Source organism: Lutra lutra, chromosome 11 (assembly GCF_902655055.1).
Source record: "Lutra lutra chromosome 11, mLutLut1.2, whole genome shotgun sequence".
In the NCBI taxonomy this organism is placed as follows: Eukaryota; Metazoa; Chordata; class Mammalia; order Carnivora; family Mustelidae; genus Lutra; species Lutra lutra.
The window spans coordinates 51,006,618-51,029,280 of record NC_062288.1 but is presented as its reverse complement, the minus strand read 5'-3'; the positions used below and the strand labels follow the sequence as shown (position 1 = coordinate 51,029,280).

The window sequence follows — 22,663 nt, the reverse complement described above, 5'->3', positions numbered from 1 at the left end:
TGTATATTAGCACTGATAAGATAGTAGTGATTTAGAAAATATAAAGTATGCGTTAAGGTAACTGAGTAAAAGTATTTATGTGCCTGGCTATAAACCAATTTTGAATCCTTCTAGCATAAAATTTCAGGCATGCCTTTTGAATTTTCTAGTAGTGCATTAGGAATCTAAACCTGACGTATTCAGTGTAGAAAGATAAAATCTTTGAATTTGGAATGTCTATGATTTATATATAATATTTGAGTTCTTTGTGAACATGAAATACTCTTTGCTTTAATTTATCTGAGTTCTTATGTTCAGGTAAATTTCTAATTTTTTTTACATGCTTTTAAGATTTTTTTTTTTTTAAATTTGACAGACAGATCACAAGTAGGCAGAGAGGCAGGCAGAGAGAGACAGGAGGAGGCAGGCCCCCTGCTGAGCAGAGAGCCCGATGCGGGACTCGATCCCAGGACCCCGAGATCATGACCTGAGCTGAAGGCAGAGGCTTTAACCACTGAGCCACCCAGGCGCCCCTTTTACATGCTTTTAAAAAAAAATTTCTGGAGCTTTTGGCAGAGGGAATTATATTATCCTTTCAGGGAATAGGCTATCTTTTACTTGTACTTATAAAATCTTTAAAATACCAAACTTGTAATGAGTTTAATATAGAGTATAAATTTCACCATTTTTTCCTTTCATAATAACAGTATTTGAGAAAACTGTTAGTCATTTATGCTTCTGTTCCAGATAATTTTAAAAGGAGTTTGATAATCTAGGCTGTAAGAAAATAACTTTTTTGGCACTTGAATTTTTTTAATTAACAAGGTTTAATATTTTAAAGTTTCTGAAATAAATTGTTGGTTTTATTACAAACTGCTATTTTCCTTTGATGTATTAATTTGCTAGGGCTACCATAACAAAATATCACAGACTAAGTGGCTTAAAGAATAAAAATAATTTTCTTTCAATTCAGGAATGTGTAAGTCCAAGATCAAAGTATTGGTGAATTTGGTTCCTCCTGAGCCATCTCTGCTTAGCTTTCCCTGTGGACACCCTTCTCTCTTTGGCTTCACATGGCCTTTTCTTTCTGTGCTCACATCCTTGAGTGGGTGTCTCTTTGTGTGTTCAGATTTCCTCCTTTATAAGGACACCAGTCAGATTAGATAAGGGCCCACCCTGGGGGCTTTTGTTTTAATTAATCCCTTCTCTAAAGGATGTATCTGCAAATACTGCCACATTCTGAAGTACTAGAGGTTAAGGATTCAACATATGATGTTGGAGCAATACCTTTCAGTCCATGACATCTTTGTATTAGCAGAATAAAGTATGTATTCTGTAAAGTTAAGTCAGGAGTTTAAGATGATGTAGAAAAGTAATATTCCAACAAATTAAATACCTTTAGGACACCTTGAAAAAATTAATTTATTTCCATAAGGTATGATTCTTTTTTAATTAATTCGTAAAACCAGGAACTCTCCACTGGACATTTGATATTCAATGAAGGCCCATTCTAATACTTTTGTGAGCAACCAAATTTGTGAGTATCGCTACAGCATAACATTTTCCCTGTAAATTGCAACTATCCTTTTTTGTTTTTCTTGCCTTTGCTGAGGCAAAAGAACTGCCTTTACCTTTCATGTATAACATACATTGAATTTATTCACATTACAGCTCCAGGCAACCATTGGATTTGCTATTCTGTTTAATAATTTTACAGAATCTTCCAGTTTGGAGATGAAAATTAACCTACGCCTTTTCATTCATTTCCTCTTTAATCTGTGCACCGGGAATGAATTTTCTTTACAGAGCCATTATTGTTGATGTTTTTAAACACAGGATGGTTTTAGAAAGCTTGTTTCAGTTTAGGATGTGTATCACATGGGAAAAACAGGAAGGCTGCTTGAAGTTTCAGTTACTAGGCTTTCAGCCAGCTACAGTCACTAGCTAAATGACTTTGGTCTCATTCTGTGTTAGTAGCTGGTGTAGTTAAAATCTGTTTTAGCAGGGTACAGCACATAACTATATATGTGGACCTCTGAAGGTGCATCCAAATGTTAAGTCTATAAATACTAGACCTAGAGCATGTAGACTTACTTGGTGTTTGTGCCCTTACAAAGATGCAAAATATACTAATGGCTTTTAGGGTTTTTTCCCTTAATAATCTCTGAGTTTATTTTTCTTAGGTTTGGTGGGGGAAGAAGTGTCAATGTTGTACTATATTGTTTATATGCAGAGTTGTAATAAAACTGTAATCTCTATTTTGAAATTTGCTTTTTCTCTTTTTAATAATTAGCTGTTACAATGATTGATTGACAATCATCATTATTAAAAAAGATTTCCTTTTTAGATTTCTTAAGCCAGGAACTCATGGGCCTTTTATCATTAAAAATATATTTGCTAATACTTTATTCACAAGTCAAAGTGTTAAGGAAAATATTTTAAAGCCTTTTACTGTTTATAAGTTTGAAAAAAATTCAGAGTATTAAAATGAAACCCCATGTGGACATCATCCCTGTTTATCAGTTATACATGTTTGTCATTCTTGATTGAAAACACTCCTTTATAAATAAATAGCATTAGAACTGTGTTTGGAAATACTTTCTGATTTTTGCTTAATATAATAAAATATATTACAAAATAATCTAGTAACGATGCTTTTGATATATAGAGGAATTATTTCTTGGAAAATGCTTTTCTATTTTTGTAAAAAACTAAAATTATTGAATGTATTTTATCTTCTAGTTTGAAAATTTATCAAACATATTGAAGCTTCCTGGTAAAAAGACTTTTAATAATATGGATAGAGATTTTTTAGAAAAAAGAAAAAAGGATTTAAATGCATATTTGCAGGTAAATCCATGTTTGTTATTACCCATAGATTTTCATTTTAATATATCATACAGATATAGTAGATTTCTTTATTAAAGAATGTTTTAATATAATAGTGGGATAGTAACCATACTTCGTTACCATGTCACATCTATTCAGTAATTTATCAGTATTCTCTGTTTATTGACTAACTTAAAGGGACACTGAGTGCTAGGGATTTTGTCACTTCAGGTTTAGATGAAAACACACACACAGGTATACATATCACAGGTACACATATCTCTTCCACATCACATAAAGTCTAGGTGTTTTATGGTACACTAAACAGATAAATGTTTCCCAATTCAGTAGGTAGTAGCTCTTCACGGTGTATCCAAAGCTAGTAGATTTTCATTCCTGATAAAGGCCTCCTATGGGCCACAATGAGTCTAAGACTTCTAAAATTACATACAGGATAATTCAAAAGAAGAATAGATCCAAGGGACTATTTCTTACACGTAGTATCCTAGGTATGTAGATTTCTGCTGTGGAATAACAAAACTTGACCCACAAGTTAATTATTCCAGGAAAAACTTTGTTTTAGACCTGTGTACCCAGGTGCCAGATATAATAATAATATCAGTTTATAGTTTTTTATACTAATGAACGATTTGTAAAGGTTTTTCATCTCATAGACCTGGCTTTAGCCCAGGTATATAATGTTCCATTATTTAGCCCCCCACCCCCACTCCACCCTCTAGAATAGGGGTCAGCAAATTGCAGAGTGCAGACCAAATCTAGTTCACCATATGTTTTATTGAGTTTTGGAACACAGCCATCCATTTAGGTTATTAGTACCTAGTATAGCTTTTGCATTTTGCTACAGCAGAGTTGAGTAGTTTCAGCAAAGACTCAGTGGACTACAAAACTTTAAGAGTTAGGATGTGAATAACATAACAGTTGAGTGGATCTGCATAAGCTATAAAACCTGAAAATGGGCTACAGTAGTCTCCCCCTTATCTGTGGTTTTGCTTTCTGTGGTTTTACTTACCCACAGTCAGCCATGGCCATGGTCCAGAAGCAAATGATTATCCTTCTGATAAATTGTCCGGTCAGTAGTAGTCTGTTGCTGTGTCACAATGCATATGTCATTCACCTCACCTCATCTAATTACATAGGCATTTTATCATCTCTTATCATCACAAGAAGGGTGAATACAGAAGAGTAAGATATTTTGAGAGAGAGAACACATTCACAGTATATTGCATGTACTTTTATTATAGCATATTGTTATAATTGTTCTATTGTTATTGTTGTTAATCCCTTATGTCCCTAATTTATAAATTAAACTTCATCACAGGTATGTATGTATAAGAAAAACCAGTATATGTAGGGTTCTATACTATCTTTGGTTTCAGGAATCCACTGGGGAGAGGGTTGGAATATATCCCCCCAGAAAGGGGACTATTATAGCAAATACATTTGGACAACTGTCATATTAGATGCACTGAAAGTCAAAAAACCAGCTGGGAAAAATACACACCAAACTGTTAATGGTTGTAGAATTATTGATGACTTTATTTATAAACTGTGTAGTTGGTTTTTTTAAATATAAAATTAAAATTCTGTACATGCTTAATTTTCTAGCAGATAAAATTACAGATGGGAGTGAATTTCCAATACCATATCTATGTAAGTTATCTTTTTTTTTTCCCCCCATTAGTTACTTTTAACTCCTGAAATGATGAAAGCATCACCAGCTTTGGCTCACTATGTGTATGATTTCCTTGAGAACAAAGCCTACAGTAAAGGAAAAGGAGATTTTGCTCGCAAGGTAAGCAGACCACTGCATTGGTTTTCTTTATAGGTCTGTTTTCGTACATTTTTTTTGGAAAGATTTTACTTACTTGAGAGAGAGAGTGTGTATGAGAGAGAGAGAATAGAGGAAGAGGGAGAAGCAGACTGCCTACTGAGCAGGGAGCCTGACATGGTATTCCATCTCAGGACCCCAAGATTATGACTTGAGCCAAAGGCAGCTACTTGACTGACTAAGCCACCCAGATGCCCCTTCAGACATTTTTTTAAATAAAAGAAAATAAATTTATATTTGTATGTTTTAAAACCAGAAAAGTTTATTAAATGCTTCTTGGCTTGTTTCTCTTCTATAGTTTATTAAGTCTAGTATTGATAGGCATATCCCAAAAGTATAAACTCCTACTATTTTTACGTGTAGATTAAAATCTAACAGGAGCTTAAAAGAAAGATAAAAGAATTTTTGAAATAATGCAGTGAGGAAGATTTGCCTAAGATAGGTCACAAGCTTTCCAATAACTTGAGAAGGAGCTATTTCTTACTGGGAGGAAAGGTCTTTTACTTGAAGTGTGGATAAGAAAAATGTTAAATAGATTATGTTCCTGAAAGTATTTATGCCCCTTGAGTGAAATCTTTGTTATTTAAAATTTCTTTAGGGATATAGGTCCTAAACTTGGAATTAGATAGTAGATTAAGAAAATAAAGGACAGAGTGCTCAAATTGGACAGGATAGTTTAATGAGTGAGAACACAGACTTTGGAATTAGTCTTTGGTTTAAATCCGCTCTGCCATTTACTAGGTGTGACCTGCAACATGTTACTTCATCTTTTGGTCCTTTAGTTTTCCCAAGAAATGAAGATATTAATCCTCATTTTACAGCATTCTACAAATTAAATGTCATAGTCCGTGTATGACAGCACCTCGCACTTCCATTAACTCAGAATAAATGTTGCCTCTTAGTAGTAGTGGCAGTAATAGCAGGACCAGTAACAGCAGTTGGGAGGGCTGGGTGGATAGTGTGTAGGAACTCTATATATTTTTGTAACTTTTCAAAAGTCTAAGATTATTTCAAAATGAAAATTAAGTACAAAAAGTGACTTCCCTGCCACTCCCCCACAAAAAGACTAATTAAAAAAAAAAGATTAAGGAATTGGTATAAAATAAGTAAGGATTAATTTACTGATACAGAGTACGAATGAACTAAACACAAGAGCTTTGTATGATTACTCTAAGGTTTTAGGTTTTAACATCCGAGTTAACATGTTTAAGTGGAGGGTTTTAATAACAAGTTCCATATTATGTGCCTCATAACGGTGGGGGGACAGTGTAGTGGTATTTTCTTTGTATTCCATGATTGAAATGATTGAGCTTAAATTTCAACTCTAAATGGTTTGTCAATAGAGATGCCTTCTAATGTTCCATCTTTTTGATATTTACTTTGTGTTCTCTCAAGATTTTATCAATTTTAAGATAAACTAATAAATCAGTAACAACTTTTTTGAGGTAAATGTTACTTTGAATGTAGTTTCTTTTTGTCGACTATAGTAGTTGTGTGTGTGTAAAGTACATACATGCCTTATGTATCCAAACAGTTGTATATTGCTTTTTAAAAATATTACCACTGGAATCTAAATTTCCTTCTGAATCTTTCTGGATGTGCATAGTAACATATGTTTTTTATAAATCATATTGGTTATTACCAAGGTCATCTTGACCTCTTTTAGATTGGCAAGATAATTTCTATGCACATCAAGAATATTCAGCTACATTTCCTTTTTGGCTAAATTATAATTTAATATTTTTTCTTAATTATGTTTCACTGGATATTAAATAGGTATTAGAGAAATCATCTGCAAACATTTTATCAGTGGCTATCAGAGCTTGAGAAATAATACTTTATAATATATTAACCTGATCACATGATTTGTCTAGCCTTTCAAAATATGTGGGCAATTCCTGGGAAGAGTAACTAACAAACAGTCTTCCTTTATTCACAATTTCTTTCTATCCAATTTTATATCATGATGTGAGTCATTTTTTTAAGCTATACTTAGGACCTAAATTTAAGTTAAAATTACTTTGTGTTGTTACTGATACACATAATTAAAGTGATGATGAGGGGAAAACATCTGGTAAGTCAGGGCAAGTTTACACTTATGCTGGTGATCCATAATTCATTCCTCTGCTTGGTAATTTACAAATTTTTGTTTGTTTTAAGCACGTGTTTTTTTTTTAAGTTTTTTTTTTTAAGATTTTTATTTATTTATTTGTCAGAGAGAGAGAGGAGCGAGAGTGAGCACAGGCAGACAGAGTGGCAGGCAGAGGCAGAGGGAGAAGCAGGCTCCCTGCCAAGCAAGGAGCCCGATGTGGGACTCGATCCCAGGATACCGGGATCATGACCCGAGCTGAAGGCAGCTGCTTAACCAACTGAGCCACCCAGGCGTCCCTGTTTTAAGCACATGTTTTAAGAAAAATCTTGTTTATGGAAATCTGGTCATATAGTTATGGACTCTGTTTTTATGCTTCTGAAATTCTGCTTTTTTAAGGATTAGGCAGCAGAATCACCTGTGGAGGTTTTTTCATCCCTCTAGTTCACCCATTCCCTGTCCCTAGTACATATACTTGGGCTTTACCCTCAGAAATGGAAAAGCAAACAAAAAACAAGAAGGAAAAGGAAAAGAAACGGATTCTGTAGGTCTAGGATAGTGCACAGGCAACTACTTATAATTATTGACCAATTAATGATACAGATTTAGGTTCTGTTATTTTAAAAGATCAGTGGTAGTTTAGCCCCATGTCTGTTTTGAGGCCACACACACACACACACACACACACGTAATTTTACACACAAGTGCACATGCATACACGGAGATAGCTTCATCTTTTTAACCTTTTTATCTCCGTATCTGTACCAGTGGCAGCTTTTCAGACCCTTCATCATCCTTGTTTTTGTCCTTTGGATCTCCTCTGAATTCTTCTGTTGTGACAATGTCCCTTCTAAATGTTGCATATTCCATCAAGGATACCTAGAGCACTATTGACTCAGCTTAAAGAGTAACTAAAACTCCCAGTTATTTTACAGCTGTCTTCAAATTCACTTGTTTTTTATTATAGTACTTATTTAACCTTATTTCTAGTTTTTGTTAGTGGAAACCATTTAACCATATTAGAGTGAAGTTTTATCTTCTTGGTACCATCTCTTAACATTATGTTATGTTTCTGAAGTAGTGGAGTTCAGTTCTTTTACTTTTTGTTGTTGTTGTTGTTGTTTTGGGCAGGGAACATAATTTGTTTCTGCATTAGTTCTTATGAGACTCATACTTTCTGGAAAATATTCTTGTAGTTTTTTATGACTTTGATTTTGTGTTCCTTTTTTTCTTTGTTTCTGTCTATTAAAATTCTCAGAGTTCCATATGCAGACTATTTTGATTTCTAGATGTTTCTCCCTTTCTTAATTGAAATTATCTGACATTTGTGCAGTCAGAATGTCAATTTTAATGCTTCCTATCCCTCTGGAGATTATTCCTTTTTATATTTCTGATCATATTTCTTTTTATAGTTTTTCTGTTCTTACTAAAGGATTCCACAGTCCTTCTGTAGATTCTGAGCATGTAATGTAAGCAAAAAGTTATTTAAAACAATAAGTTTTAGTTACTTGTTAGTTACTTGATATTTCTGCTTATTTTATCTGCATGTTTATTTTTCAGTGTCTTCTCAAAATAAGTTATTACTGCCTTAAATTGTAGCAGAAGTATGTTACTGCTAATTCCATTTGCACCAATTTATGTTTTAGAAAATGTTTTGTTTTTTAAATCTTATTTATTTATTTAGCTTATTTCTTCAGTAAGGCAGGCAAACCTTATAATCGCTAGCAGTATATTTTATTTTTTTTATATAAGCTAAAGGTTATATTTTCTAGCAATAGCCTTATTAACTCAGTTTTTTAATCATCCGTTTATGTGTGAAGATACAATTTTAAGACAATACATTTTGAAAACTGTAGTTGTGTACTTTCAAAATGCAATGAGGTATTATAGACTAGAAAATTACTTCATTTTTCATGTGTGTTGCACTCTGTATTTTCCCAGGCTTCTCAGTTAAATAACAGGTCTGATATATTGAAGTCATGGTGTAATATCTTTTCCCCTTAGATGGACACTTTTGTAAATCCACTTCGAAATTCTATGAGGAATGTTTCAAATGCAGTTAAATCCCTTCCTGATAGCTTGGCAGAGGGAATGACTAAAATGTCAGACAACATGGGCAAAATGTCAGAAAGATTAGGTCAAGACATAAAGCAATCATTTTTCAAGGTAAGAAGATGTTTTCAGTAATATCTACAGCAAACTATTTTTAAGTCAACTAAGATTTACTGAGCTTCTGCTTAGATTTATCTTACTTCTTTTTAGAAGTCCAAAGCTCTCTAGACATAGTCTTATAAAGAATAAAAAAACTAAAGAGAATGAATTCTTAACAGAAATGGATCCTATAAAATTGAGTCACTCCTCAGGCTTTGCTATGGTAGAATTTTGAAAGCCAGTTAACATAACAAACATCCTTTGTACTATTATATTCTGTTATGCCATTTTTATTTTATAATGCCATTTAATTTTAAAACAAAAGCAAGTGCTGTTGGGCAAATTTGCTATACTAGTATTCATCAGGAAACATAAAAACTATTATCTCCTGCTTCACCTGACCAAGTGGCTAGGAGATCAAAGGGAGGGAAAGTCACAGTCATCCGCCTCTCGGGCCATTCTTTACTTGGATACACAAGTGAGTGATATAGAAGAGTTTTCATAGAAAACTTTTTCATTACATTAGCAAATACAGGTAGCAGACCAAGTAGTTTGTTACTTTCTGATTTATATTTTTTATAATTTTGACCTACTTGTTTAAAATTATAATCAAGACTATAAAAGAAAGCCTGTACTGTTAGAGTTTTCTATGTTAGGCCATGTTTGAAGAGGAAATGTAATATGTGTGTGTGTGTGTGTGTGTGTGTGTATATATATTGAATATAAGTTGCATATATAACATAATATAAATATATAAAAATACACACACACAGAATTTCCATAATAGACAACTCCTAAAATAATGTGTGTATAATCCATACTTCTCTACTTATTCTCATTCTTTCTCTGATTCTAATCATGGGGAGTACATTAACACTGAAAGTGAGGATTTTGCAATATGCCAGTTCTGCCGATAACCATTCATATGACTTTGTACAGAAGCCGCTGAGCTTTTCCCGGTTCCTTTTGCCTTAACAGCAACATGACGGGGTTATAATAGGTGATCTTGATGGTCGCTGCTATGCTTTCATATGATTATCAGCTAACACTGGTCTCTCCATTTTCCTCATAACTTACATTATCTAAAACAGGTTAATTAGTATCTCAAGTATATTAACTTACTGTCAAGCTCCTTATGGTAAAATAAAGAAGACTGGAATTCTGTTCTCTGGCTGTGCTACTATCTTTTGGTTTTTAAATCATTTAACTTTTCTTAGATTTAAGTTCTTCTAAAAAGTATAGGGGTTTGACTAAGTAATCTCCCCTTCCAACTCAAAAGTCCATTTTTTTTAAGGAAAAAAAATCTTTTGGTAATGAGGTAATCACACTTTAACATTGGGTTTCTAATTGTAGATTGTTAATACTTTTTAATATATATAAACTTTATGTCATTCTAAACATCAAATTAAATGCTATCATGCTTTTTATTCATTTTGATTTATTATTGTATTGTGTTCTTTCACTGTCTGCTATAGTGTGTTTATTTTGTTCTGTTTTTGTTTTTGTTTTTTTTTTTAAACGTTAGGTGCCTCCTTTAATTCCGAAGACTGACTCAGATCCTGAACATTGTCGGGTCTCAGCTCAGCTTGACGATACTGTGAGTTAATTTTGTTTTTGGTAGTATTCAACTGCAATTGAAATCATACTTGGTAGAGCTTTTTAACTGTTTAATGAAGTATAATATGTATACCTATTATTATATACCTATGTGTATATATGTGTTAAGTTTGATGAATTCTTACAAAGTGTCCATGTAATCAGCACTCGTAGCAAGAAACAGAATGTAACCAATACCCCAGAAAGCCCCTAATGCTCTCTTCCTGTCACTATCCTCTCCCCTACCAAGGATAATCACTATCCTGACTTCTACCCTGCTTTTATACTTTATATAAATCAAACTGTAAGGTATGTATTCCTTTAAATCTGGCTTTTTTTTTTTTTTTTTTTGCTGAACATTGTGATATTTTTCCATGTTGTTTTGTGTGATTGTAGTTTCTTCATTCTTGTGGACTTACAGTATTCTGTTTTGTAAATATAGTATAATTTATTAGTTTTAATATGAATAGTACTGTGATTCTGGTACATGTCTTTTGATTAAAAAATTAAGTATACGTTTCTGTTGGGTCTGTACCCAGGAATGGAATTTCTTGGTTAGAAGGTATTCTTCATAAATTCAGTTTTAAGAGGTACTATCAAATAGTTTTCCAAAGTGTTTGTGCTGCTTACACTGCTGCCAGCAATGCATGAGAATTTCAATGCTCCATAGCCTGCCAATAGTTAATATGTTATGTCTTTTAAATTTTAGCCAGTCTGGTTGTATCTCATGTGGATTTCCTTTTCTCTGATGACTGTGGAAATGTTGAACCTCTTTGCATATGTTTGTCGGCCATTGGGTGTCTTGTCTTGTGTCTCTAGCTCTTTCCTCTATTTTTCTGTTGGCTTGGCTGTCTTTGTCTTTTTTAATTAACAAGAGTGCTTTTATATAATCTGAATAGTGGTTCTTTGTCAGATAAAAGTATTTGTGCATTGTGAATATCTTCTAGTTGGTGTGCTTTTGTGCAAAGTATATATATAATCTGTGCCTACTACAAGGTCACAAAGATCACCTGTGATTTTCTTTAAAAATCTTCTTTATTTTGCCGAAATTTGGATTTTCCATTCATCTAGGATTGATTTTTGTGTATGGAGTGAAGGCAGTTGACCCAAGCACTATTTACTGAGAAGGCCCTCTTTTCCCAAGTGTACTGTTTCTCCCTTGTCACAAATTAGATTATCATATTTGGGTCTGGGCTTTGTATACTGTTCTATTAGACAGGTTTTTTTAAAGTTATAATTATCTCTCTTCAGTTTTTCTTTGACTTTCTTATAATAAACTATTAAATAAAGATAATATTTTATTTCCTTTTTAAGGAATATTTTAGAATGTTTTATTATGAGTTATGCTGGTATAACATCCATAACATCATAATTATTGTGTTACACCAAACTAATGAATATACTTGGTCATAAAATTGAGCAGTATTTATTTTGCCTCTGGAGGGAACTTGATCTGTGCCCTGCCGTGCCAGACCCCTCACCAACCCCAGCCACTCCTTGTTTGGTTTAGGTGTGAGTTTTCAATATGTGAAAGGGAAGGTACACTAAGAAAATCAGTTTACAGTATGACAATGAAAAATAAAGAACTCATGCTGTTTTCTCAAGATTTAAATTACAACATGGATGAAGAAATGATTGGAAAGAATATCTTATTTGATGAAAGAATTATAAAATTACTGGCAATTATATGCAGTTTTACTGTATTTCTAAATCTGTTTTGCTTTATATATATATATTTTTTACATCAAAGCTTTCTAGTTGTCTTTACTTTTTTTAGTCATCTTTTATCTTATTTTTTTATATTATTAATTGAATATTCCCATATAAAAGTGTACACATTTTTACTTGTTAAAAGTTAAAGGAAATTTTTAAAAGTATAGTAAAATATCCCCTTTGTAATAACTTAGCTATATACTGGATTTTATTTTAGCTTCTTTTTTTCTGAAAATACCTGAGTATGTACAATGCAGTAACCAAGCAAAACATGTTATTCTATGTAGATTGTGTTTTGTTCTATTAAGTAAGGAGAAATGTTGAGAATATTTTGTTCTTTTCAAAAAGATGCTCCAGAAAATCAGCAAAGGGGGCCAGCATTTGCCTTATCAAAGCAGTACAGACTCTACTAAAAGTAAAAGAGCCAAATTATTTTTTCCTAAGACATCATAGATCCACTTTGAGAAGTTTTTTCACTACTACTTTGGAACTGTGTGGGTTGTGAAATTCTGCATTCTTGCAGAATGACTGTTAAAAACATATGTTTTTAAAATTAGAATGGAATGTTAGGTTATGAAGACTATAGTATAATTTGTTCTCTGATCTCTGAAATTGAGTACTAATCATTTTGTGAAAGCCACTCATAGTAGATGAATAACTCAAATGTAATTTCATTTCTTTCCATACTTTTTCAGGTGGATGACAATATTCCACTTAGGGTAATGCTGCTTCTTATGGATGAAGTATTCGACTTAAAAGAGAGAAATCAGTGGTTGCGAAGGAATATCAAAAACCTACTTCAACAGCTTATTAGAGCCACATATGGTGATACTATTAATAGGTACCAATTCTTTTTTCATCCCTTAGAGCTGTTCTTGCTTAGCTTTTAAACGTTTCCTTCTAGAAGTAGATTGTTCAACTTTTATAGGAGAATTTTCTTCTCTGGGCCTTTTACGACCATTAAAACAGTCTGTTGCTTTTACAGATAATTTGCATACAGATTAAGTTCCTTCATGAAAGGAGTGCTTATTTTACACACCTTCTAAAATTTTGACCCTACTTATTTAAATTTCTTTACTTTCAGAAAAATAGTTGACCATGTTGATTGGATGACCTCACCTGAGCAAGTAGCCGACTTAGTGAAACGTTTCAGGTATATCTTAAGACACAGTCACTTCTTTCAGGTAGTACAGAGTTTAGCATTGTTATCATTAATTAACCTTGACTGCTTTTCTTTTCTTCCTGACCGTAAAATTGGTTTGAATCATCGTTGATGAGCAAAAAGACCTGTAAGAATTGTAAGAATTACAAAAAACATTTGTTCCATGGACGTTTTGATCTTTTTTTCTTTAAAACCCGAATAGAAAAGTATAAAAGTATAATCTTTAAGATGTTGTTTACATTTTACTACAGTAATGTGGCTTTAAAGTTATTGAAATCCTTGATTTTAAATGAAAATTAAATATGTCTCTGCCTATGGACTAATTATTATAACTGTTTGAACCTCTGAAAAGAATACAAATTAAGAGCAGTGATACTCCAATTCATTTGTTCATCCTACAAAAATATTCTGAACCCCTTCTCTGTGCATAGTATTTTGCCAATCACCAGGGACTGAGATAAAATGCAGTCCCTTCAAGGAAAGCACAGCATAGTCAAGAAATAAACCTCTTTTCTAAAAGTGAAAGATAAGCAAGGCTTAAGTATTCATGGCATCATGTACTTTGAAGTAACAGAAGCAAGAAAGGAGCTATCAATATTGAACATTATTTGCTTGTCACTGTGCCAGCTACTTTATGCATACTTTCTGATTTTACCCTATTTTATAAGATAGGGATTGGTCTCCATTTTGTTATGTGGAAACTGAGGATTGAGAAGTTGAGTGGCTTGTCCAGCAAAACCTCACATGCTGGAAAGTGAGGAACAACAGTTTTCTCTAATCTGAAGCTGAGTTTCTCTCCATTATGCAGTACGATTGCCAAAAGTCAGACCACCTGTCCTGGCATGTACATTCTATTTCAGGGCCGGTGAATGATGTTTGGTTTACTGTGGAGTAGTGATTCTCAGTCTTGGCTGCATGTTGGAATCACTTGGGGAGCTTTAAAAAGTACTGATGCTTGGGTCCCATCCCAACAGTCTGACTTAATCAGTAGAAGGCCTGAACATGAAGATTTTTTAAAACTCCCAGGTTTTTCTAATGTTCAGTCAAAGTTAAGAACAACTGCTCTGGGAAGTCTCTCTCCCTCAGACCAAATCCCCAGGTGGAATCTTAGTGTTTCTGTTCTTGCCTTTGCCCTGTGAATTGGAGAACTGGAATCAAGCAAGCTGTGCGAGTGCAGGAGAATAGGATATATATGTGAGAGGAATGTTGTAATCAGTCTAATTGGAAGTTGCGGGTGCAGGATTTGTTTTGTATTGGCTTAATTATAAGGGAACTGAGGAAGATTAACTCTAAGATATCCAAATTCAGGATATTTTGGGTTGTATTTGGATCAGATGTTCAATCTCGTTGAGATCAGAGGCATACTTGAGTTTAAATGGCTGTGATGTAATCATCTATATATGCCATTGTGCTATCTTGTTCATTTGTTAGTGTTTGTAAGGTATTCCAGGGCAGAATTCATCTGTTACTTTTATTGTGTATATCCTTTCATACCTAAAATTGAATCCTGCTCTTAGTTACTCTGTTGAATGTCATACCTCTATAAAATTTCAGAAATGTTTCCGCTTTCTATTTGCATTTGTGTTTTCTATAGAAAATTGGAACAATTTTACTGACTTACGTCATTAGAAAATGTAAATTTTTACAAAATTTATTTAATTTTCTTAAATAGAGATGCCTTTTGGCCAAATGGCATTTTAGCAGAGACTGTTCCATGCAGAGATAAAGCTATTCGAATGAGAACAAGAGTTGCAGGAAAAACTAAATTACTTTCCATTATGCCAGGTGAGTGAACAGGTTTGGTAAAAATCTTATTACTTTGTAGTTCTTCAGAATTTTTGGCATTGAGCATGCTGGTTTAGCTGCCTACTGATTTTAGTAATTACCATTTAATGGCTTACCATGTATCAGGCACTGTTGCTACGCATTTCTCATAACAGTATTAAGAACTTACGCGCTGTTAACATGACAGCTTTGTATGTGAGCAAATAGAAGCTCAAAGAGGTTAAGTAAGCTACCCCAAGTTTCAAGCTAGGAAGTGACTGTTGGGCTTCTGCTCCATGCTGAGCTACTTGAAAGCCATTGCTTTCAATCATGAAAAGAAAGTGGTGCTTTTAACCACTTCATTTGCTACCTTGAACCATTTTGAGAATAAAGTTGATGATAAAATATGTGACAGAAGAATAAAAGAACAAGGAAGTGTCAGGTTTTTAGGAAGTATATTTGTTCTACTTCAGAGAACATACTCTTTCAAAGAATCCCTTTATGTAGAAACAACTAATTGGTCCATTATTAATCTCAATTGAGACATGATTCCAAAGAAAATACACTTAGGTGGCATTCTTTTGGTCTAATTTGAATTATTTCTTGAGGAGACTGCTATCTTAGACTCACTTTGTGTCCCCCTTTCAACTTCTCTCAATAAGAGGTCCTCTATAATATGAAAAGCAATTTTGGGTGACTGGGTAGTTTTTTGGTCCCTTCTTTAGTTATGAATATCTTTGAAAATACTTAGATATCTCTTTTCCACATTTTAATTATGAATATATAGTAGAAAAGGAATATTTAGGAAGTTCATTAATGTCATTTAGTATCTATTTCTTTTCCTATAATTTTTTCTTAGAACTCTATTTTCCTCATAGATTTTAAAATCTCTCTTCTGTCAGTTAAGTTGGGAATTTGTCTCATGGCTATCAGTTCTGTCCTACAGACTATACTACTGCATTTGGAGAAAAAAATCATAGAAATATCATTTTAGAAAAATAAAAATAAATGGCAACTTAAGATTAAGTATTATTTAATATACTGTTAGCATAAACCAGATGGTGCTGTAGACTGATTTACATAGCTGAAAGAAACTAATGCATTTATTCAGTAAATATTTACTGAGAGTGTGTCATGTGCAGGACACTTTCTTTGCACTAATCTTTGCCTTCTTGGAGCTTACATTCTATTAGGGAAACACAGACAGAAGGCAGACAAATAAATAAAGGTCAGTATGTTAGCTTTTGCAGGAAGAGGGAGGTATCGGGTGAGGTGTAGTTGTGTGAGAAGGGGACACTTGTATGAAGACTTAAAGGAAATGAGGCTAAATATAAAGGTATATATGTTTATATATGCATAATCCCTTTCCTGCTTTGAGTAAATTCATAAACCATTTGCTTTAAATTAACATAGTACTCCTAGGTAGAAACAAATCTTTTGGAAGTTGCGTGTTTTGGGGTTTGTTTTTTTTTTTTAAGATTTTATTTATTTATTTGAGAGACAGAGATCACAAGTAGGCAGAGAGGCAGGCAGAGAGAGAGGGGGAAGCAGGCTCCCTGCTAAGCAGAGAGCCTGATGGGGGGCTCGATCCCAGGATCCTGGGATTATGACTTGAGCCGAAGGCAGAGGCTTTAACCCACTGAGCCACCCAGGCACCCCACATGTTTCTTTTAAAAGCAGTTAAATAGTATCTACTGCTGGTGGAGCCCTGATTATAAATAATTAAGGATAGTCCTGCATGTTCGCCTATTCAAAGATCTGTAACAACTTCATGTCACCTAGGAGTAAACTCCACACTTGGGCTCACTCTGATAGCCATAGCACTTGTTTCCATTCTTCTCTCTACTTTCTTTTAAAAGAATCTTAAAATTTAAAGCCAATTTCTAGTGCCCCCTATTTTGAACCTGCTTTGTTTTTCCCACTAGTTCTCATTTGCTTGTTGTTCTCTCCCCCAAAGCACATCTGTCATCTGTTGGTGCCTGTCAAACTCCTGCCTAGGTAGCAAAGTCTCCTTCATTCATCTCTTCCTTGAAGGGAACCTGTCTTGATTATATACCATGTGGAATTCTCCTCTCTAAACATCTTTATACTTGGGGTGTTTGAGTGGCACTGTTACTATTGCAAGCTTTTTGAGATCATTAGTCACCTTTCATACATCATTTCCTTACAGTATTTCTCACTGAGCCTTAGACACATAAGACTATTTGTATAATGTTTTAGCCTTTGCAGATTCCTTTTCACATTTGTTCATTAAAGCTCTCCAAATTCTTAGTTATAGGGACTTGGTTATTATAAATCCCCATTTTACAGATAAGGAAACAAACTCAGGATGGGTCAATACCATATAGGTATTAGGGGACAGGATTGTAACTCTAATTTGGGGTGTCAGAGTCTAGATCCTGCTTCTTTTTCCTGTGCTAGCTCATCCCCAGTATCTGTTACTACATTAAGTGGAGGGATGCATGCAGACATGGACATATTAATCTCAGTTAGAATGCATAGGTGAGACACATGAACTGAGTATCTCCTGTTTGCTCCCCTGCTGTGTACTTCCCATACTTTAAACTTAGAGCATAGTTTAGGCCTTGTGTTTCCTTTATATGAGTAATGAATGATATTTATCCGCCCCTCTTCATTTAGATGAGCTGAAGCACATTATCGGGGCCGAGACAACACGGAAGGGTATTCTGCGCGTCTTTGAAATGTTTCAGCACGACCAGTTAAACAGGAGAATGGTTTATGTCTTCTTGGAAGGCTTTTTGGAAACCTTATTTCCACAGTATAAATTTCGTGAACTTTTCAACAAACTGCATTCACGGTCAAAGCAGATACAGAAATATAAACAGAAACTTCAAACTGCTCAAGCGCCTTCTTTACAGAAAAGGTGACACTCCAGTCTCTGAAGCTGGTGTTCATTTTGTCCAGGACTAATAACATGGACAGATCTTCTGGGGCTTAACTCATACACGGTCATGTTGCACCAGTCTCTTACTGTCTCAAAATAGATTATTAATACATCCATTAGACTGTGGTTCTTCTCATCTTCTTCTATAATCCAGCCACTACCAAGAGAGATTTCTGGGTCTCAAATGATTTGGTGCATATCTTTGCAACATTGAGATGATACTGCCCCCTTCTCAAGCAAGAATGATGTTGGTCTCTTCCATTTCAAACTAATCAGCATTCTCCAGCAATGACAAAGTGCCAGAGTGTATACGTGAGAGCTGAGGAAAGCACAAAACAGTGGTTCACAGATAAACTGACTAATTTGTTTGGGAGACTGAGCAATGTATGATTTGGAGGGATTTTTTTTTTTTTTTGCATAATAATTTTATAGATCTTTATCAGAATTTTGATATAATGTGGATTAGCCAGGTGAACGATCTTTGGAACATCTGCATCAGGTCTGGGGAAAGTGACAAGATGCCCTTAAAGTATGAAGTAACCTTTTATCCTAATTACAGTTTTGTGACATAAAATAAAACCAATCAAAAACAGAATTTGATTGGATTTGTTATTCATTCGTAGAAAACAAATTTTAATTGATTCGTACATGCTTTGGGCTCTATTTTGCTCTTATGGTACTCAATCATAAGTTTTCTTTTGGTATTCTGTGTGCAAAAAGAAGCGTATAGTGGCGATCTCACTTAAGTTTCAAAATTATTACTGTTTTCTTTATCTTTAAGAGATTACTGATTATACAGTAGGGAGTATAATCTCGAAAGAACTGCCAAATACATTCTGTTATTTTAAAAACATGGAAATTTTAAAACAGCACTATTGAAAGTTGCAATGTGACCATTTTAAATTGTGTGATCTAGACATACCTTAGGTGATTGCAAAAGTAGCAAATCAAAGGATTAAATGAGCTTATTAGTCATATGTAAACAGACAAATTCCTAACTCTATTACTGTGTATATATATGAAAATAAATAATGAAAACAGAACTATAATATTTTTTAAAATATGCTTTTATTTATATTTTGCATAATGTAAAATTCTACTAAATAAAGTTGGCAAAACCCCTGGATGTATACATTTAAGTCCCTGAAATAATTTTATACCAACAACAACAAATTACCTTTTCCAGTTCTGGAGCCTCTGCATTTCTTATAGTTTTCTCATTCTCTGTTTGTCCATCTTGGAAGTCTTCATATCCCTTGTATGCAGGATTTCTGCATAGTTTTAAATACTACAGTGACTAAGGGTTTGAGTATGTCAGCATTTTTTGTTTTAAAAATATTTAACACTACAACCTTAAAATAGTGAAGCTACTTATCAGACCACTGAGCCAAGACCCTGGTATTAAAAGAACGTCTGGGTGCTTAAGATAAAGGGACAGAGGATAGGTATCCCAGTTATTTGGGAGCTTTAAGATTGGAACAAGATGTTACTGTCTTGTTTTCACTGAGATCCTGCTTAGAAAGTGAAGCCTCATAACAGAATAAAGCCTTCCTTTAAAGCTTTATAGTAAGAATCATATTTATTAATAATGCTGTTGTGCATACTCAGAGTATGCGCCTTTCAGTACATGTTGCATGTCTAAAGAATTACAAAAATGAAACCCCATGATTTCATTGCAACCTGCAAATGAGAAAATATCCTTATTGACTCTGGTGGAAGAAGTAATATTTTTTCTTTCCAGTGTGTCTCCCTGCCATGGTCCCTCCCCAAGCCCCAGGCTATAAAGGTGAGGATTTGTGAAACGTCTGTAGGAAGCATCAGCATGGCCATAACTGCAATGATTTTCAAATATACCCTTGCCCATTTCAAGTATATTTTTGACATAAATAAGTCTAAGAGTAAACAAGAATTCATTTAAGAGCCTAGTGTGTACATATGAAAAGCATTTCCAGATAATGTGAGGAATGCTGGCCATCAACCAGGGAAAGAAAGGTCCTGCAAAATAGCAACTTTTATAACAGAGCCCTGCAAGATAACTGCAATCATACCAAAAACTATATGAGTAAATGGGTTTTTAAAATAATTTTTGTTTAAAGAGTTTATATTTCAAAAGCAGGAAATATCAAATGGTAGTCTATGTAAACAGTTGTGCATCTTCTCTGCACATCTGTGTTTTACATCAGAGAGAGCCGTGGTCATGCTAAAATTAGAGATACTTTTTGAATGACTTGGTTAAGCTGTGTGTAAAATATTTAATTCATAAGTCAAGTATGGTGTACTATGTTTAATAAAGTTATTACATTTAATGCATTCATTGCATATATAAATGCATACCTGAAGAGGCTTTAAGTCTTCTGATATTTGATTTTTTGAATGTGTTTTTAAGTCAGTGGTGCCTTCAGGCAAGAACCTTCAAAATTAATCATTCTTTGTTTGGGTTTTCTGATTTTTTCAGGTAACATATAAACTATTTAGAAACCGTTACTACTAACAACAGTTCATTCACCTAAAAATTGATTGTATGATTTAAATACAGTGCTTAGCTGGGCATTTCCTCTAATTAGGGTATTCTGAATAGTTGCTGAAAAAATTGTGCCATTGACCAATGGATGCACTTGGTTAGCCTTAATTTTTTTTAAAGAAAAAAATTAAAAACTTTCTTGAGTATTTCTGTTAGCTCAGTTTAAGTTTGTGCTGCTGGTGTTTGGAAAAAATCAGTTAAGTGCTACCAGAAAGTGTATCAATTTTTAAAAAATGAACAATATAAATTTCACAGTCTAAAATTTTAATTTTGTGCAATATTTTCATTTAATGCATGTGTATTTGAGTAATTGTAAAATAAATGAATTTTTAATGTTTTGAGATCTAGTTTAAACTGTCTTCTTAACCCAACAACTTACATTCCGTTGTTGCTGCATCCTTTTATTTAAGGACTTGTTTTAAAAGTCTTTTTTTGTCACTCCTTGTAAAATTCTTTTGTTAATAGTAAATTTTGCTTATAGGAGCATGGCTCCTGTATTACAAGGGAAAAATATAAAGAGCACATCTTGGAATTATAGTTGTTAAAAGATAACTTGTGCATATCATTGTACAGTAAATGTCAACTGTGTGCCTAACTATTCTATCAATACTTTCCTTTAACAAAGAAGAAACAACAATCAGAATGTCAGTTATTTTTATTGAACTAAAAAGAAGATTAAAATTTTTATTTGGTTTGCGTTATGTTCTGTCCATTAGAAAATACTAATAAAGTATTAACAAACCCTTTTGTTGAATTTATTTAGTAGTGATGTATTCTTATTACTTTAAAAAGTGCTTGCTCAATGGTCTTATTTTTAGTATCTGTATGTATTTTCCTTTCTTTTCATTTTAGAAATCAAGCAATTTAAGTTCCATATCAATAGAAGACCTGTTGAGTGATTACTGACAACTTATTGAATTTAATTTTTCTATTTATGGGGCAAGTAATGTATGACCACAATGTTATTGAAACTTCATACTTACCTATCACACAAAATTATGAAGTCATTTTCCCATAGAGGGAAAGAGCTGTAATAAATAGTCCATTAACAGTTTTTATTTGATGCTATTTTTAATTCATAGTCTGCCTGATATTTTAGATGTTTTAGTTCTAAAGGCAGTAGATTCAGTACTCATAGTGTGGCTGTGTCTGGTTGGTCATAGTATTTTCAGTCTTGCATTTGTATCCATAGACTTCTCAGACTTCAGCTGTGAGTACTTTTACCCTACTATGGACAGGTGTAGTATTTGTCAAAGTGCATCCTGTAAAATATTGGTTCCTTTAAGATGTTTCTGAGTAGTCATTTTATACTTCTATGTAACTTATGCAAATCTATGTACTATTCCAAACCCTAAAATATTCCTTTACAATCCAAATGATACTATCAAAATTTCTGAAAAGTTCTATAATAAGTAAGTTCTGTTTAATTTTGTTTACCTAACTTCCCAGACCACAGAATTTTTTGTCATCAACACCTATTAATAGCTTGATGATAATGTTCCCAAGGAACATGATTTGAAAACTCTTAGATGGGGGAAAAATAGGTGAAACATTTTTTTAAAAATTTTTTTTTTTAAGAGTTTATTTACTTGACAGAAATCACAAATAGAGAGGCAGGCAGAGAGAGAGAGAGAGAGAGGGAAGCAGGCTCCCTGCTGAGCAGAGAGCCCGACGCAGGACTCGATCCCAGGACCCCGAGATCATGACCTGAGCCGAAGGCAGCGGCTTAACCTACTGAGCCACCCAGGCGCCCCAGGTGAAACATTTTTAATTAGGGAATAAACTCTAGATAGAATATAAAACAATGGATTTGGGATTTGAAGTTTTATTTTTAGCCTGTCATTCCAATGGAAAGTTGAGTCTTTGAAAGAAAAAGGAGAACATGAAAAATTAACAGATGGCTGTATAGCAGATATTAGAATTGAATTTGGACCCGCATACCAGAATAATGAACTCAGTAAGGGTGATATAGTATGTCCCATGAGGAGTGGGAAAGATACTTGCTGAGGATCTTGCTAGAGTGGTTAAGAGGATATTAACTAGGAAGTGCAGAAGGGAGAGAGAAATGTCATATAGTTCAGTTATTCAGTTTTTAAAATGTGTGC

General features: G+C 33.7%; 1 protein-coding gene across 5 annotated transcripts in view; it reads left to right on the top strand.

Annotated features, from left to right (window-relative positions):
* Positions 1-21,300, top strand: part of SNX13 (sorting nexin 13) — a 141,548-nt gene extending 120,248 nt beyond the window's left edge. For 3 of the 5 annotated variants that reach the window (XM_047694330.1, XM_047694329.1, XM_047694333.1), the window contains 8 exons: positions 2,722-2,829; positions 4,511-4,621; positions 8,751-8,912; positions 10,423-10,494; positions 12,902-13,047; positions 13,291-13,359; positions 15,041-15,153; positions 17,773-21,300. In XM_047694330.1, coding sequence (XP_047550286.1) covers positions 2,722-2,829; positions 4,511-4,621; positions 8,751-8,912; positions 10,423-10,494; positions 12,902-13,047; positions 13,291-13,359; positions 15,041-15,153; positions 17,773-18,020 — 1,029 coding nt within the window. In that variant the 3' untranslated portion in view covers positions 18,021-21,300. The remainder of the gene's footprint in view (positions 1-2,721; positions 2,830-4,510; positions 4,622-8,750; positions 8,913-10,422; positions 10,495-12,901; positions 13,048-13,290; positions 13,360-15,040; positions 15,154-17,772) is intronic. The other 2 variants (XM_047694331.1, XM_047694332.1) reach the window with 2 other exon arrangements.
* The last annotated feature ends 1,363 nt before the right edge of the window (positions 21,301-22,663 follow it).